A 19051-nucleotide genomic window follows, 5' to 3' on the forward strand; every position below is an offset into this window, starting at 1 on the left:
GAGCTTGGGGGCAGAACCCTTCCGGGGACAGAACCCTTCCGTGCATCGCCTTTTGGCTAGACAGGACTTCAGGCTTTGAGCCAGGCATTTCCCAAGCCAGAAAGTAAACCCCAGAGGCTACTGTATAATTAGCTTCCACTTGTGCACCTCCACACTGCCAGCTCAGGTCAGTGATGGTTGTTGGATGCTGATCGAGAGAAAAGAGTCCAAGGAGGCACCTACATGCAGCACAACTCTCTTCTATTTGCAGTCCGTGCTCAACACCAGCAGCATGATGCTGCCCTCCAGGCACACGCTTAACCACCCCCCAGTCTTCCTTAGGAGCCCTCAGGCTTTATGCCTGATATTATCTGGGCTCCCCTTTGTATTTAGCCTCTTTATGGTGACGTGAGGCAGGACAGGCATGGGATGAGACAGAGAAAGGGCTGCTGAGCCTGGGACTTAAGCCGGCATCCATATCTCAGAAAGGCAACTGGCACATCAAAAGCTGACAGCAAGTCCCAGGCTGCTCAGACCTCTCAACCTATAAACAAACACAGCACTTTAACTGGCAGGCACGTAAGCAGAATCACTTCTGCTAGCAGAGATAATATCAGGAAGATTTCTTTAAGCTATGCTTCTTTGAGATCATTATGATTTATAGGGATTTCCCCCTCTTTAATGTTCGCTTTGCAGGTGTAACTCTTTTATTGAAAATTCCTCTGCGCTCAAGAAGCCCCAAGCGAAGGTGAAGAAAATGCATAATTTGGGCCACAAGAACAGCACCACCCCCAAGGAGCCCCAGCCCAAAAGGATGGAGGAAGTCTACAGAGCCCTGAAGAATGGCCTGGAGTAAGAGCCTTTATTGTGCTTGCCGACTGAAGCTCTGTGACATTTTAGAGCCTAGAATGACATCTCACAGGAGCAGAGATCCTTAATCATAGACTAGAAGAATGCACCTGTTGCAGTCCTCATTGTAATACTTTTGATTGGAATTATTTGTAGGGGAAATTGGAAAGAATCCCAATTCCACTAAGTTTGATAGGAAAGATCCCAAGGGCTGGGATTTCAACTGGATTTTTTTTTTCTCCAATTTTCCTTGTGTCATATCAGAGGCTTGTATTACCCTTAAGATAACGTCTCAGATGATAATGGGGCTTTTACCAGCCAGATAGGAGAGCAGAGATTGGAAGGCACCAGCCTGTAAACTAAGCAGCAGACAGCTTACTTGGAAGTGGTCATTCAGTGACAGGAAAACACCGAGCTCTTATACACAGTTAAATAACAGGCTCCTACTTATTCTCTGAAAGGCAGCAGGGAAGCTGGTTTTAGGACAGATCAATGCAAATGCATTTTTGTCTGAAAGCGCACCCAGGGAGGAAAGCCATTTGTTGCAGAGATTTCCTTTTACGACTCTCAGCAATCGTCTCTGTTACGTGCCGCAGAGCTCACGCCTCCCTTCTCTGGTTTGTGTTTACAGCGAGTATCTGGAAGTTCACCAGACAGAGCTGGACAAGTTGACTGCTCAGTTAAAAGACATGAGAAGAAACTCACGGCTGGTACGTGTCACACTTTTTATTGTGTAGATGCACTACAATCTTCCAGAGGTACTGGAGCAGTCACAGGCTGGGAGTGGGAAGTCGGGAATTTGCATGTGTGCTGTTTTCCCCTTCCAGATCTTGATTTTCTATTTCTGTTCACTTATAAATATTGCTTTCTCATGTTTCTCTGTTGCTCTTATGCTGCAAAATAAATCACAATTTCTTCTTCTCTGTTGCAGGGAGTCCTGTATGATTTAGATAAGGTATGTTACTCTCTTGGACACTTCTTGCAAGGGTTAATAGTTGTATGATGTACGGAGCTGGCATGGGAGAACTCTCTCAACCAAATCTCTCAGTCAGGCCAACACCATCGAAGCTTCATAATCTGGGCATTCACAAAGAGCAGGAGAAATGCCCCACAGGAGTACTCAGTTGGAGGTGGGCTTGCTGGTAGCTGCCCCTTAGGACAGATCTGTCCCTCCGGTTTTCTCCCATCCCTGCTCCTGCCAATGCTAGGGAATAACAAGTTGAAAAATTGAAAATATTATCCCCCCTGGGAAATTCTGAGTAAAACAAAAGAAAAGATTTCAAAAAAAAAAAAAAAAAAAAGTTTCCTGAGCAATCTGTCTTTTTTCAGTCAAAATACCAAGCTTGTTTTTGTTTTCAAAAACAGTTTATTCAGGAAAAGAATGCATTTTGAAATGCAAAACCTCATCAGTTTTAATACAGGTTTTCAAAGTACTGAAAAAAATACAGTTTTCCAAGCCAAAAAGTCTCACATTCCTTAACAACAACAACAAACCAGGAAATTTTCATCAAGGAAAACCTATGCAGACCCAACAGAAAGCTTTTGTTTGTTTGTTTAATAAAGGTTTTTTTTTTATATAGATGCCAATGAGATCAATTTTTTCATCAGCAGATTAATCATGGTAAGGTGTTGTAGTCGATTCTGGATTTGTGGGCAATGAAACCCTGCACGTTTTAAGGAGCTTCTCAGGCTCCTGGGGACCCAAAGACATGAGCAGAGCTAGTAGAGATGTCCTGCTGCTGCATTCAGTTGTGCCTCACCCTCTGCTTCTCTGTTTCCTCCAGCAAATCAAAGCAGTGGAGCGATACATGAGGAGGCTGGAGTTCCACATCAGCAAGGTAACAAGCATCCTTAGCATCTGTCTTCTGCACCAGCTCTTACGTTATGAGGAAAACAAACCCTTGGCCAAAAAGGTGCCCCTCCACTCCAATGCTGAGAAAGCCTCTCCCACATTCAGTATTTTTGCTGTAGTCACTTGGGGGTCAGAGACAAAGAAAGGGTTTGCAGCTTCTGATGTCCAGCTGTTCTCCATGCCCCATGATGCTGCCATGTGTTTTCAGCCATACAGAGAACATGGGATAAGACAGCTGCTGGGGAAAGTCTCTCTCACAGCATGCTTATTTTCAAACTATAGGTAGAAATGGTGTTACAGCTGAAAACAATCTAGTTCAGCAGTTGTTCCCACCGTGCACCATGGCTAGACTGGAGTTATTCCCAGTTTTCACTGCTAATGCTTCTTCTGCGTGGCTTGGTGGGCCCACATCTGCTTGATTACATCGGTGAGAATGAGTCTATCATACCCAGTAGAGGTACTCATGATTTATACCAATACATTTTCAAGCTGGACAAAATCCACAGCATGTATTCTCTCGGTTATAAACATATCTGCTAGCTATTAGTTACTTTCCTGAGCCTGACAAAAGAATGAATTATTTCTGATGGATGAAATGTCTTTTGAGAGTTGTTTGAAAAGCGTTCATGCAGCTTGAAGTGCTCCAATTATGACAGCCCATCCAAACCTTTTAATTTTATGTTCTCTTACTCTCGGAGCTGAAAAAGTCACCAGGCAATAGGCTGAAAATTTGTTCCCCAAACCACCTTCTCTCTTGCTGGCAACATGAATGGCAAAATTATTGCTTGAAGAACATTTCCATTCACGTCCTTCCCACTCCAGCTGCTCAGAGCTAATGGTTTCTGTGCTTATAATAGGAACGAAAAGCACCAAACGCGAGAGGTAATGCTGGTCAGCCGAGCACATTAGTTCACTTTCTGTAACCCACAGCAACAGAGGCAGGAAGAGCAGAGGTGCATGGCCTTAAAATTCACAGTCTTGCTCAGGTGGTGGCACGCTGGTGTTTTTGAGCAAGCCCCAGAGGAGGGCTCTTTTGGCAGGAAGCTGTGCTGTGCTGAACGAGGGCACCCGCTGTCCCTAAAATGGGATGTGAGGAGCAGAGAGCTCATCTGTCGGAGTGGATAAATCCGTCCCCACCACACAGGACACCAGCACTGGGTCAATGCTCCACACTAACAGCAGGAGTAAATACCAAGGGACGACTATTTACAGGAGCTGTCTTTAGCATGGGAAGTGGTGTGGACTTGCAAGGGAAATAGTGGTGGATATGGCTCCAAGAAGCTTTTCCCTGTAACTTTGAAATGGCAAAATGCTGTCAAAGCTTCTATTATTCTTTGATGCACTGCTTCACCTGCAAAGCAGCTCCCATGTCAGCTGGAGATCCCTCATTAGGTGCTTCAGCCATCAGGAGTCCAAGTTCACCTTGTAAAAATCAATGTCATGCTTTAAAGCTGTCAGGAAGAGCAGTCCTGCTCCAAATAGAAGGTGACACTTTCTGTTGGAGGTTAAGCAGGCTTGGAAAAGTGGGAATCACAGCACACCTGGATGGTCACATTGGGATTATTCCTAATGCAGAAAAACAGTTATAGACAGGAAGCCAAGGCACTGGAAGGTTTTCACTGAGAGAAATTCTGCTGTGAAAATCCACTAGTGAGGACCAGGGTGCATGGGGCAGTCACTTGGTGTCAGAGAGAATGAAGGGAAACAGTTATTCTAAGTAAAAAACAAATACCATCCTATCTTAGAAGGGTCACTAGAAGATGTATCTTTCTCTATTCCTTTCTCCCTCCTCACCCTGATAAAGTCAGATTAGAAAGCCTATGTCTCCTGTATCTAGCAGCTTAACTTCATATAGATGAAGTTATGCCATTGTAGACTCTCACTGAACAGTTTGGATGGAGTAAACATGTACCTTCAGTGCAGGGATTAGAGGAAAAAGGAAAACCAAAGCATGAGACACATAAATTCATCACACTCTGAAGCTAGATCCAGGTGAGACTATAAAATGCATGCAACCAAGTTTTGCAGAACCTCCAGAGCTGCTTACTAAGTGTCTGGAGTCTACATCATGCCAAGGACCGAAGGAGATCACTAAAAAGTTATGAGTGGCTGTGGGGCTGAAGCTCAAAATATTTTCTTAATTTGACATCAGCTGTTCCTAAGCTTTTCCTGATTCTGGCTACATCTCCTCGTTCTGGAGGATTAGTCTCAACGCACGGCTGGTGTTAGCAATCCTGAAGGCATTGCTGGCCCTGATAAACGTGCCTTTTAATGTGTCTGCTCCCATTTAGCAGTCTGGATGTTGCACGTGCCTCTGAAAGAGCTCTTCCACACCAATACATTTCAGAAGCTTGCTGCATTCCTGCCATAAAGCAGCAATTGCACGTGTCCCAGACTGGGGGGAGGAAGGCAGCAGCAATAGCTAAAAGGCATGCACAGGGCAAGCAGGTGAATTGCTGACAGCATCTACTGTTGCTGTAATGAGATTTTTGCAGCAGAAGTTATTTTTATCTCATGGTGTCAACTGTAAGAGTATCACAGCTTCATTTGCTTGCCCTGGATCTAATAGTTTACCACTTGTTTGGCGTCGTTTCCTTGCATCACACACTACTTCAGTTTGCTGCCTTTATTTTGTTGAGTTCTCAGATGTTGATTTTTGTTTGTTTTGCTTTGTTTTTGTTTTTGTTTTTTTTTTCAATACATCTTTGTTTTTCCCTCCAGGTGGATGAGCTTTATGAAGCCTATTGTATCCAAAGACGTCTCTGCGATGGTGCAAGCAAAATGAAGCAAGCCTTTGCAATGTCTCCTGCCAGCAAAGCAGCTCGAGAGAGTTTAACTGAAATCAACAGGAGTTACAAGGAGTACACAGAGGTACATCTTCATTAGTTCAACTGTTGTGCTCTTGCACTGTTGGAGGCCATGGAAACTTTGCCACTAGATTCAATGAGATAAAGGGGCTAAAAGCAAAATTGGTGAAGCACGATTATTTTTTCTTAATTTATCCTCAGGTGAATGCCTGATATAAAGATGGATGACATGAGCCCAAAGAGCTCCTTGAAATAATAATTACGATCCACAAGGCCAGGGTTGTACCCAGGAACCACTGCATGTTGAGCAGTAAATCTGCCCCTAAGCTACATATGTTGCAGCTATATATGCTCCCTCCTACCCTGCAGATGCCAGGGTGGCAGGTTGGCTGGAACAAGCAGATACCTGCTGCATCCCATCCAGTACTACTTGCTGTGATCACCACCTATTTTATTAAACAGGCAGTAAAATAAGAAGGGTCTAATGGTGTTGCAAACATTGCAGCACACAAACTGTGGCATCCTTCCGCGATCTGAAGGAAGAGCTGGAAGGGGTCCAATACCCACCTCCCACAGTCTTTTTTTCTTAACGTAGTTCACGTTTCTTGAGAGATTAATGACATGCTAGGAGCCACTTTGGCACGGAGCTGCTGCTGGCACACATCCTGGCTGGAAAGGACTGGGACAGTGACCAGGTTACACTGCAAGGGCCACAACTGGGTGTTGCCAACACAGGGATTAGAGAGCAACAGAAGAGCGCGGGGTTACATTCAGCTTCGGTGCAAGCAGGCATAGCTCAGCTGCTGTTTTTAGGGCTAGATTCAGCTAAACAGCTCTGGCATATTGGTTTAATTGCAAAACACCCTTCATCTGCGTAACAAAAACTTTTATTTCCAAATAGACCTTAAAAAAGGAAAAAAAAAAAAAAAAAAAAAAGAGGGTTTATTTGACCTTACTATTCTGTCTTTCAACACAGAACATGTGTACCATAGAAGCAGAGCTGGAAAACCTACTGGGGGAGTTTTGCATCAAGATGAAAGGTAATTGCCTTTTCACGTTTCCTTTCTTTGAACAGCAGAAGTCTGTGTACATTACAGAGGGCACTGAGATGCACTAGTTTTACATGGACTTATAATAGGTGTGCTTTTCCCTCACCGCACCAATTGCTGAGCCTTCAAACCCTGACTTGCACCTCTGCCCACTGGAAAGGTTCCCAGAGCTGGGAACATCAAAGCTTACGGAGAATTTCGAGATGATGATTTTTGTTTTCAAGGGAGATGTGCTAATTAGGCTCCCTAAACACCCTTCCCAACAGCCAAAGTGATTCAGTTTTGAAGGCTGCTGCACCTTGTGCCTCTATCTCCACAACCGTTTAAGAAGATGGGTAGGAAATTATGTGAATACCACAGAGCTGAAGTTCAAAACACTTTCTTAATTTGACAGTGTCTGTTTCCACTTCCTTTACTTTTGCCAACTTTCACTACTACCTTTTTTAAGCAAATGGAAAAAAGCAGACCCAAGGGTAGCTTACCACTGAAAGACCTAGGTAACTCTGTGGTAGCATGTTTTCCTCCTTGTCTTTATGAGTTTTAATAATGCGGAATCAGTTTTACCTGAAGCCCATTGCTTTGAATCACTAAGCATCACTAATGCTGTTATTCCTGTAATATTAAATGTCTTAAATTAAAAAAATATCAGGATCTAAATATTCATGCACTTGTAAATTCTCCAGCTGAAATACTAATGACGGACTTTTCAGAGCTCACAAATCTCACCCAGGGTTTTGCTTCTGCCTGCCCTGTCACACATGGGAGTTAGTTGCGTCCAACTGTTGCAGTGCATGAGACGTGATCTAGCTTAGATCAAGTTAAAATTAGTCACTCCATGCTCCCATCATAGAGAAAACAAGTGCAGCAGCTTTTGTAGGTCCCCTAGCTGCATCCCAGAGCACCAAACCTGGCATTTTAAAGCCCCCAGTCAGTTACTGGAAAGGCAAAGATGTGGAAAGGCAAAGATGCACAAATGCAAAGTTACCAGACAAACACACAGAGATGGAGCCAAATATTTGTATACAGAATCCCACAGCAGTGCAGTGTGGACACAGTGAAGTAGACCCAAGGCCATGCAGTGCAGGAAGGGAACTGCACCAGGTCATGTCCCTCAGGGTGTTTCCTTATGTGCTGTGAATGCAGCGCAACACAGAGTTCATGGCAGCAGGACTTGTTGCAGAAGACATTGGGACACCACAAGTGACTGGGCTGAAAAGGTCTGGACCCTTTTCTCTCTTGCATGCCCAAGTCCTCCAGCAAAGCCCACGGGCTGCAGAGAAGCCAGGGTGTTGTGCTCAGGTGCAGAAGCAGTGAACAAACCACAGGCAACAGCTACTTCTAAACACAGTTCTCATAATGTGAAGGGGCCCAAATTAGAAAATAGCAGAGAGAAATGCCATATCATTAAGTATTCTCTAATTAGGACACCTAGGATTTCTGCCTAGATAATTTTGCCTAGGAACAGGAATCCAGTAGGACAATCCAGCCTTTGCTGTTGGCACAGCTCAGAGCAGCTCTAGCACAGAAGCCTAGAGATCACGTAGCAAGCTTCCCCTTTTCATTGCACTGTGGCACATCCATCTAGTGTTAGGATCTAATGTTAAAATCAGTGTTCCTCTCCCCCAAGCTTATCTGTTCCCAGCCACTCCAGTGACAGTTATTTTTATTTTGTGTCCCCCATTGCACACGCTGAAAGCAAGCCAACCCACACAGCACTGTCAGGAAGTAAGGGGCCCACGCTGCTTTTGTGTTATATATAATTTTAAAAAGTCTAATCATTTTGCAAAATGAAGATAATAATCTTGCCAGCAGGCTTAGATTGCTGCTCAGGATTAGTCAGGTGTTGAAATTAAACAGGAAAACCCAGTATGGGGCCATAGAAGTCACTGTACGCCTTGTTCTGATGTGCACGGAAGGGTCCCTACGCCTCTTTGAAGCTCCAGGGTAGCAGAAGGTGAGAAATTCAGCTATTTCAGAGTAATGCACTGGTCCAACATCCCAGGGGCTCTGCAACACCTGTCCCAGAGCAAGCACCAGAGCCCATCTGCCCCACCTCCTGCACCCAAGCAGAGCTGTGCATGCTGCAAGAGCCTTCAGGCAGCCCTGCACACAAAGGATGCGCCCTGACACTTTACCACAGCCACCTAATGGCTCAGCCCCCTAATTAATTATACTGACCTCTTGGGAGCAACCTCCCATCCCACCTGCACTGCAAGCCCAGGATGCTGGCTTTACAAAGCCATGCTGCTTGAAGTGGTACAACAGAACCATTGGGTCCTGACACACATTTAGTCCCCGAGATTCACCAAAAGCATGTTTCCTGTGACAGTACATATCCACTGTGCCCACATCAGGCTGGAGAGCATTGAGCAGCACCAACAGCCTCGAGAGCCCATTTCTAGACCTAGCTCCCACCCCACTATCTGTGCCCCCCTGCCCAAAACGGTGCCTGGCAGGGCTGGTCACCACACGCAGGCCTTGGCTCCACACACCCCGTACACGGAGCCCCAAGCTGCGTCCCCCCCTCCCCATCCACCAAGCAGAGAAAGGGCCTTTTGTTTTCCTCAGATGCTCCCAGTGATGTGTCCCAGCAGAGATCAAATTCCCTTATAAAAGCATGCCTAGGGAGAGAGGAGCAGCAGCAGAGCGCTAGTAAGTTTAAATTATTTATAAACAGTAAATAAATTAGAAAGGAATGGGTAATATGAGCCCTGAGCAAAGGCCTCTCCATTCTGCTAAGCAATGAGATGAGTGAAGAAAACTGTTTTCTGGTCAAAGAAATGAAAGAGAAGGATCAGCAGATCACACGGACTGGCTATGACTGTGTACGGCCCAGCTGTAGCCCAGTAAATAAAGCCAACACTAGGGTTCACCTTGTGTTTATTTTAACACACACACATATGTATATTCAGCCATGGTATTTTAGGATAAATGCAGTCCAAAGGCCCCAGAAAATGTAATTCTCATCTCTGCCATGACTTTGTGAATGTTTGCAGATTGGTTTCTCTGGGTGTTGCAGCACTGCAGGCAGTCTGATACAAGATTACAAAAATATCTGCGGCTGCAGTAAGACTGAGCAGCTACAGAAAATGAAGTAATTATTTATTTTTTAATAGCAAAACAAGTGCAATAGCTACCAAATGAGGAGATCTGTGAGGAAGGAAGGATTCCCTCTGTGGAGGGAGAGGATGAGGTGACTGGAAAACAGCCTAGTACATCCTGCAGAAGAGCAGATTGCAAGGCCAGGATGGGGGCTGTAACTTCCCTGGGATTTACAGAGAGTCACAAGCCCTAGGAAACTTTCCATTTTGTACTCACAGTGCCAGTATAGAAATAGCATCGTGACATCCTTTTCCAAAAAATTCCCAAACGTATGCCACAAGTACTTTGCTGCACTACCTCACCCTTCTGGGGAAAGGCAGGAGAGATCTCGTGTTACAGATGTCAGCCATGGCTCTTGATGTAGTTACTGCTGAAAGACACTCAGGTAGCGTGGGAATGAGCCTGTTATGGATGCACCAAGAAGAAGGAGACCCTCTCACTGTGTTTCTGTTAAGAAGTTCCACCAAGGAGCCTGTGTTATAATGCATAGCTCGGTCTGATTTGGGTTAAGCAGCAAGCACCACATGATAATCAGCAGCTCGCCTACGCCTCACGATAGTCAGGGCGTTAAGCTCGGTTTCTGAAGCCAGATGACGTTAGGAAGCTTGTTTCTTCTTTTACATATATATATAATTATTATAGAAAAAGAGAATTATGCCTGGAGGAAAAAAAAATGCTGGGAAGTGCAAACCTTTGATATGCACGAAACCACAATGCAATTATTTTTATTTTTTTGGTATAAAATAGAGGAAAGAAAACCCACACGTCCCTGCAGGGTGCGGGCTGCTGCCCTCTCCTGTCGCAGCACGGCAGCTGCCTGGCACCGGGAGGGATTGGGGTGTCCTGGGGGGGCTGCCCACCCACTCTGACCGCTGCTCCCTGTCTTTCCTCCCCAGGACTGGCTGGCTTTGCTCGGCTCTGCCCCGGGGATCAGTATGAGGTATGTCACCCTTTGTTTCTGGTTCAATAGCAAAAATAATTAAACAAGAGGCAAATTTCTGTCACTTTGTGCTCCATGGTGAATAAAACTTAGGGACATCTACATGCCAAGGAACAGCTGTTAGCTCTCCTGTGAACTGTCTGAAAAACATTACAGATCTCTCTCTGTCTGCCTATATTAGGACATCTGTCACAAGACCTGAAAGTTATATTTGGAGCACTGGGTGTTAGCTACTCCATGAACTACAAGCCTTTTTTTTTTTTTTTTTTTAAATAAACACAAGAAAAAGCCTTATTTCTCCCAGAACTAGGGCATGCTTCTCACCATCTTGTTCTTGGTGAACATTTCTAATACTTCCAGGAAAAAAAATAATAAAATAAAATAAAAGTATATACCTCATCCCACGCATGCAGATCAAATTGAAGAAGTCCTTGCAAGCATCCTTTACTGGATGCTGAGGCTTTACTCAATCATCAAGCAGAGCAGCAGAAAGACACAGCAACACCATTTCTCGAGACCCCAGTGCTACACGCTGTGAAGCTGTGTCAATATCTCAGGTCACTGCAGTGCTCCAGTTGAGAACATCAAGAGCTGCACCTGCAAGGAACTTGCAGCAGCTTGCTTACAGGTTCCCTCAACCTGCATTTCACAGATGTCTTGATCATCAATTCATTTGTCCCCTGTCATATGCATGCACGGACCTTTTCCTTCTGGCTTGTTGGGAAGCAGAATGGCAGCACCTGCAGCACTAACTCTTCCAACCTATCTCAGACCCTTTCCCCAATTCTGTTTCTGATACCTGTGCATCAAGAGAGTAGATTTCTCAAGATAATGAGAGGACTTTTCTTTCTCAGATTTTTATGCGTTACGGTCGCCAGCGATGGAAACTGAAAGGCAAAATAGAGGTGAATGGCAAGCAGAGCTGGGATGGAGAAGAAATGGTTTTCCTCCCTCTCATTGTTGGGCTGATCTCCATTAAGGTATGCATGCTCACTCCTTTACCTGCAAGCAAGGCAGAAGCCAAAAGGCTGCCTTTACATGCACCATCAGCAAAAATACAGAAGCAGATCATTAAATTTTTTTGCAAATGCATCATCATTAGTATTTCCAACACATCTACTAGAATGAAATGGTATAGTACTTCCTGATCTTTGGTGCTACAAGACTAATCAGTCTGGGAGCCTTGTGGGAGAGGTTGCCTCCCTAGACTGGTGGCTTTACTAACACAACCCTTGCCTCACATCACTTTCCAGCAACTCTTAGTTATTTGCACCAAAGCAAGGGAAAATTAGAAACCAGATTGTTAACAGTATTCAGCAAAAACAACAACAAAAACAAAACAAGAAAGTCCACTGATGATAAATTTGTTAATGCCACTCGGATAAGAGAGCAGCATCTGTTAATCTGAAGAAATAGATGTCTCTACTTCAAACACACGTAGAAGACAGTTGGGCATGAGGTAGGATATTCCTGAGGTCCAACCCCAGCACCCTGCACAAACAGGAGCACTACACAAACTGTGCACCTGATATTTTTTGCAGCTTTTTCCACAGCAGTTCCCAAAATTTCCTAGTGTTTCAGCCTCCATGCCTTGTCCCATAGGGAAAGAACAACCCAGTAGTGATCTTTCCTCCCAGACATGAGTTTTTCCACCACTGCTCCATTCCCTTACTGCCCCAGACCTCCCCGAAGTTCTCTTCTGGTTGAAAAATTCATGTGCTCATCTGCTTTCCTACCAATATACCTCCAATCCAAAGATGCTCATTCCCTAATTCCTGTATAAAAACTGTTATCAAAATTAGTCCAGGAGTTTCTGCTTAGGCAGCTGAAGCTTAAGTAGTGTCTTGAAAATCAAGGGAGATGTCCAACTTAGGTACTGCAAAAGCATCGTGAAAAAAACACAAGCAGTTTCAAAACACCGACAAAATAATCCTGGATGTGCCAGACAGCAGATTTGCATAGAAAGTCAAGCTGTAGCACATGGTGAGTCACTCTCCTAAATTTAACAATACAGATTTAAGGTGGAAGGCTTAGCGAGAACACTTCCCTGTAGCACAAGAGCTATAAATGAGAGTCCCGGTACTGTTAAGGTTAACGTGTAAATTCTCACTTCTTTATGGGCTCTCTACAAATGCTTTCACAATGAAGGTTCAGGAACTGACTTTCAAGTAAGTAGCCAAAGATTTGTTTGTAGATGAGCTGCACATATAATCGTCCCTCTGAATTTTCAGGCAGAGATAGATATGTACACATACAAGTTTGAATAGTACTGTGCTCTACTCTTACCATAAAAGCATAAATGGAGCTAGTTCCCCACTAACAAATTTGTGTAAATCATCAACAAAGACCATTGTAGATGCAAACAATTGCACAGATTCAGAGTTACAGGCCACAAATAGACAAGATCTCCCTTTGGAGTAGGTAGGTAGGCAAGTTAGCTCATGGGATACCCTGACAAGAAAATTGTCCATACTGGAAGAGTATTAGATGGAAAAACACCAAGTACACTGTGCCTGTTATTGATCTTTCCTTAAGTTCTGCTTATGCTCACTGTAAAATACCAAAGACAAAGCTGGATAACCCTTGGTCTGACCCAGTGTGGTTGTTCTCTTCTGACACTCATAATAAATAAATAAAATGTACCTGCATTTTGTAAGCATAATTATATGCAGCTATACGCTTATTAAAAAACAAACAAACAACAACAAAAAAAATCTGTTTTCCCCAAAGAGGCAACAAACATCCATATCTCAGAAGCCTTTTAGCAAGGGATTCTAACTAGGAAAAACAAAAACATTACCTTGTAATTAAGGGTTACAATACCTTGTATAGTCCTAAATATCCTGTTCTTCTCTCTTACAGGTCACAGAAGTGAAGGGACTTGCTACTCACATCCTTGTGGGAAGTGTTACCTGTGAAACAAAAGACCTGTTTGCAGCTCGACCTCAGGTGGTTGCAGTAGATATTAACGACCTTGGCACAATAAAGCTGAACCTTGAAATCACCTGGTAGTAAGTAAAAACAGGTTGGGCGGTCTCTGGGTGGAGTAGCTGTTTAAAAAATAAATAAATAAATAAATAAATAATAATTTTAAAAATCAACTGAACTGAAAAGGTCTATGTGGTCTCCTTAATCCTTGTAGAAACTGTGGCTTAAAAGCTGGCTTTTGTGGGCTTTATACATGGCCTGAGGGTGGTGGGAAATCTCTTGGTATTGTCCACCTGCATTGGGAGGCATGGGTAAGCTGACAGTGTTAGGATTCAAACCCCATTTTCAGTGTTTTTTAATAAAATAGGTGACTGTTGCTCCTAAAGAAACGTTTAACTTTTGCAGTCATGTATGCTGTTTCTTGTAATGCAATAAACACGAAGCCAGCAATAACAGCAACTGGTTTCCTTTATAATGCAGCAGCTCTGTTAACAGTAGAGTACCTCTCTCATTATCGTGTATGATGCTTGACAACTCAGATCCAAGAATACTTTGCATGTGAGAAGAATTATATCAGACAACGCTACATAAGTGATTTCTGAGAGTAAAATGCTTTTATCAGAAATGAAAACCACACTTCTGAGCCTGCTGTCTAATTAACAACATTTTCTTTTAAACACTTCGGTTGAAAAAAAAAAAAAAAAAAAAAGCAAGCTACCTCTGGGTTTTGATGTGCTAATAAACCACCTTTTCAAAAAAAAATTCTTTCCATGGACCAGAAATTCCTTCTCATTTAGCCTAACAATTTTATTTTTCCTGCCTGTGTGTCTGCAGCCCCTTCGATGTAGAAGACCTGACCCCCTCCACAGGAAATGTGAGCAAGGCATCTGCTCTCCAGAGAAGAATGTCCATGTACAGCCAAGGCACTCCAGAAACGCCAACCTTCAAGGACCACTCATTCTTTGTAAGCCCTGCTTAGCTTCATGTTTATGTAATGAGAAACCCTAGAGCAGTTCAAACACTGCAAACGCTTCATTGCTTTACACGTCTACGCTTTTTCCCCTGGCTTCAGCAGGCTACCCTTTCAAATACTTATAAAGCAAGTGCAATGCAATTCTAGCTGCTAATCCTAAAAGAAGGTGACCATGATCCTGGCATCCTTGAGGCACCGTATGGCCAACTACAGCTTTGCCCAACTACATCTTGCCCGACTGCTTTATTACTTGAGTAATCTTTATAAAATGCGTGTTCATTTTGTAACGGTAGTGAAACAACCATTACAGCACTATTATTTTTAATGTGTGCCATGGTAAAATTTGCCTTTGTACCAAAGAGATTCATACGGTGCTCTTGCATTTTGCATGAATCAAACTCTGAATGCTTAATCAGGTCTGTGTATTAACCTGAATAGGCCATCTGTAGAGATATGAATTTTACAAGTGTTACGTCCCATGCCTGTAATTTCAGTACTCTGCTACAAAGCATTCAATTAACTTGCCCTTCCTCACACCCTGTTTGCTTTTAACTGCTGAAGAAATGGCTGCATCCCCTGCAAGACAGGCCAAAGTTGGCAATCTTAGATGCTCTGCAAGATACTTTCTTTGACAAGCTTCGGCGCAGTCGCTCTTTTAGTGACCTGCCATCGCTCAGGCTAAGCCCAAAGGCAGGGCTAGAGCTATATGTGAGTCCTGGTTTCTGTTTGGTGAAGGAGTCTTTCAGTCCCCGTGTGGCATCTCCATTCCCATGCATGCTTCATGTGTTGCTCTCTGTTTCAACTCGCCTATTTTGCTGACTGATGGAAGGGAAGAACGTGACTGTGAGCCCATGTTGCTCGCATTAAATCAAAGTTCCTCTTGGTGTCTACAGGGATAATGGTCAGAAGCCAACCATCTGGGGGAGGAGAGCAGGGCAGAAGTACAAGCCAACGTGGTATTTTTAAAAATGTCCTGTCATACAAATTGATTTTAGACATTTGACGAGTAACGTGACTTTCAGCAGTAAAGGAGAGGCTGAAAGCATACCCATGTGGGGCAAAAGAAGAAATGAACCTTTGAGTATCAGTATGTTTAGGGAAAAAAAAAGCTGCTGGGAAAATGATGCAAATTTTGGACGTTTTAACCTTGTGTCCTTTGCCAACATGTGAATGCCTAGATTTCCTTCCAGCAAATTGTCAGCAAAATAGAAGTTGTGTTCATTTGTGCTGTGCTTTTGTGTGAGTTTGCCACGTAGTGAAGGCTAAAAGTTGTTTCAGGACCCATCAGTGTGAAATTGCAGGCTTTGATTTATTACATTCTAGCTCCAGATAGGGTCTTGTATCTTTGCTCCTTACTGCTTTTTGCCTTTTCTCTGTTCTAAAAATTGCATAAAATAATAGCAGGATTTGTATTACAGCTCTGAGATGGTTCAAGCCTGATGACAGGGAAGAAGACAGCAGAAATGTTATAACTCTCTCCAGTATGCAGTAAGAGAGTTTAACATGAGGCAATACTTCATTAAAGCAAAATGTGTAGGTCAGATAGGCAGGTTGTGACACCTGCAGTGAGTTTTCCCCATAGATCAGCCAGTTTGTGTCTCCTAAGTGATCAGTGTCCTGGTGAATACACCACCACACAATTTCTTCTGTTTCCTTTCAGAAGAAACTGATGTTGAACATGACTTTTCTGTAGCTCATGTTCAACAGCTAGTAGTGATATCCATGTCATATGCAGAACATACTTTCAACATAAAGAAATAGCACAGCAATATCAACGTTAAAATGCCATGACACTGGAATAACTTTTGGAGCAGCCTGTTTTACAGTTTAGGGATTACTATCAGAAGATCAATACAGCAGAAATCTATAAGAGGTATGAAAATGCAGCCAAGGTAGCTTAAGTGCAACCCCAGCAGGAGAGCTGTCCTGTAGGTAATTGGGCAATGCCCCAGAACTGACGCCAGAGTCAATCTGCTAAGAGCAGTGGTGCCTGGGGCTGTGTTCTGGGACACACTTACCAAGCTCTTGGCTTACCCTGCCCACAAAGAGATGCTGAACCCAAGCTGCCCAGCAGAACTCCTGCTGAGGTCAGGGGTTGTGACAGATGCAAGCACAAGTTGGATTTGAAATGTGTTGGGTTTTTTTTGTTTGTTTGTTTGTTTGTTTGGGGTTTTTTTGTTTTGTTTTTTTTCCATCTCTCAAGTCTTGAATGCTTCTCAAATCTTTTTGTCCCACCTGGAAACATAGTATTATTTTTTCTCTTTCCAGTTAGACACAAAAAAAACATTTTCTTTTTCTCAATTATCCTTTCAGTCAAACTTGCCAGATGACGTCTTTGAAAATGGCACGGCAGCCACTGAGAAGCGGCCTCTTTCCTTCACTTTTGGCGACCTGCCTTATGAAGACCATGTGCCCCCTGCCAACTCACCGGGGTCTTCTTCTGCTCATGTCAGCTCCAGCCCCAATATCGCTGCCACCCCCACCCAGCGCCGAGCTCTCAAGCCTTCCTCCAAGAGCTCAAGCCCGGACTGCAGCAGCAGTGACTCCCGCAGAGACTCTGTCCCTGAGCCTAAGGACCGGCCATCGCAGGGAGAGTCAGCAGTGGCAGAGAACAAGGCCATCCCCAAGTCGGCTTCTGAAGTTTGCCGAAAACCCTCCGATGCTGGGAGCGATCGTGTCTTTATAGAGACAAACGTCCCAGTGTCCCTCCTGCAGGAGACGGATGAAGGCTCAGAGCTGAAGCCGGTGGAGCTGGATACCTATGAGGGCAACATCACAAAGCAGCTGGTAAAAAGGCTCACATCCGTAGAGGTGCCCATGACCCTGGAGAGGTTGCCGTGTGAGGGATCCATCAGTGGGGAGTCAGAAGGCTACAAGTCTTATCTGGATGGAAGCATTGAAGAAGCCTTGCAAGGGCTTCTCTTAGCTCTTGAGCCACACAAAGAGCAGTATAAAGAGTTTCAGGACCTGGATCAGGAAGTGATGCATCTGGATGACATCCTAAAAGTGAGTACGTTTTCAGAAAATACTACCCTAAAGAAAATCTGAGCAGGGTAGAATCTCCTCCCATTCCTCACAAACATCAAAGTAGACATTTTGGAGACCAGTAAAATACCTCAGTAGCGATAGATTTGCTCCTCTTGGAGCATCCCTTCACAGTGTTGTGTTTTTAAACTCATGTCTGCAATGTGCTGGCCATAGCCTTGTATCCTCAAGCAATGGATTTTTTACTTTACTGGAAACCCGGGGGAAAGAGAAAAAGGCACCATGGCAGAGGGTTAGTTAAATTATTCCCTTCTCTGAAGAGATCACTTGAGAACCTGTTGCCCATGCCATACTGGCAATCAGACTGTAGCCAATATTCTGCCTTTAAAATCTACGGGTCACATCCTTGGTGGGTGTAGTTTGACATACTACCCCTGAGCTTATGTAGAGCTGTGCAAAACTATACCAGCTGAGGATCAGGCCTTGTAACCGTAGAAGCTGAATTTTCTAAATTGCCAAACCAATTTAGACATACAAGTCCCACTGAACATTGCCATTCCTACCTTGCCTACATTTTTTTGCAAGCCTTTTCCTTTTTTCCCCATCCATTTTTAAAGTGAGAGACATCCTGTCTTTATACTCGAATATGTTGAAGAAAGAAGTAGAGGGTTTTGCATGTGTGTTGATAATGTTTACTGCCAATCACTGTGACTCATATCTCCCCCATGAATAATAACTCACGATGCAGTACTGTGCAGAGAGTATTATATGGGAAATAATCATTTCAAATGCTTCATATTCATATGCAAGTTGGTCTGCTAGTCATTTAAACCTCATCACTTAAAAACATGGCTGAAGAGAAAGGAGGGAAGCATTTATCTTTTTACAAAAAGAAAAAAAAAAGAAAAAAAAAAACTTTGTTAACATTTTTGTTTCCATCAGTGTTTGCAGCTGTATGGTACTTCCCCAGGTTGTTTATTTTTTCTGACAACCTGCAGCCCCTGATCTTTGCACTATATCCCCAATAAGCTCAAGCAGGCAAAGCTACCATTGCTATTTTTTTTGTCATCGTGACTGCTCTGGAGCTTGTACAAAAGAGGTCAGCTGTCCAAACAGCAGAGGGACAACAGAGACTGTTCATTCACATTCCTTTTATCAGAAGCTACAAAGGGATGGACGCGGGATGGGGGGAGAGGGAGGACAGACGTGCAGACAGAAATCCTGCACACCAGAGATGGCCACTTCTTCCAGATCTACTCTCTGCATGTGGCCTATTGACCAGCTTGCAAACCAACACTCGGCATGCCCAGCAGCTGCGCTGGGCTCCCCGTGCCAAAAGGTGGAGCTGGAATCCAGCTGCAGCTGAAAAAAGCCCTCTTGGCCGTGTGAGATGGGCACAGAAAATGAGAAGCCCACATATCGCTGTGTGCTCTTGCCTGAAGAAGCTGCACTACCAGCCCCAAAATGAACAGTAGCTGAAGCCATCCATGCTGCAGGGCAGGTGGAATACAACACCTACAGAGGTGCCATGGAGTATGTTTGATCAGTTAAAGACTGTGTGGTCAGTTTAGGGCATCGAGTATTGTA

At 43.9% G+C, this 19051-nt stretch overlaps 1 protein-coding gene across 2 annotated transcripts in view; it reads left to right on the forward strand.

Moving 5' to 3' along the window:
* Window positions 1–19051, forward strand: part of RIPOR2 (RHO family interacting cell polarization regulator 2) — a 60686-nt gene that overhangs the window by 28319 nt on the left and 13316 nt on the right. For both annotated transcript variants that reach the window (XM_084281831.1, XM_084281832.1), the window contains exons 3-13: window positions 676–831; window positions 1460–1538; window positions 1760–1783; window positions 2613–2666; window positions 5402–5551; window positions 6464–6527; window positions 10535–10578; window positions 11433–11558; window positions 13441–13589; window positions 14341–14470; window positions 16793–17485. In XM_084281831.1, the coding sequence (XP_084137957.1) occupies window positions 676–831; window positions 1460–1538; window positions 1760–1783; window positions 2613–2666; window positions 5402–5551; window positions 6464–6527; window positions 10535–10578; window positions 11433–11558; window positions 13441–13589; window positions 14341–14470; window positions 16793–17485 (1669 nt within the window). The remainder of the gene's footprint in view (window positions 1–675; window positions 832–1459; window positions 1539–1759; window positions 1784–2612; window positions 2667–5401; window positions 5552–6463; window positions 6528–10534; window positions 10579–11432; window positions 11559–13440; window positions 13590–14340; window positions 14471–16792; window positions 17486–19051) is intronic.

Source organism: Netta rufina, assembly GCF_964035555.1.
Source record: "Netta rufina genome assembly, chromosome: 2".
Lineage (NCBI taxonomy): Eukaryota > Metazoa > Chordata > Aves > Anseriformes > Anatidae > Netta > Netta rufina.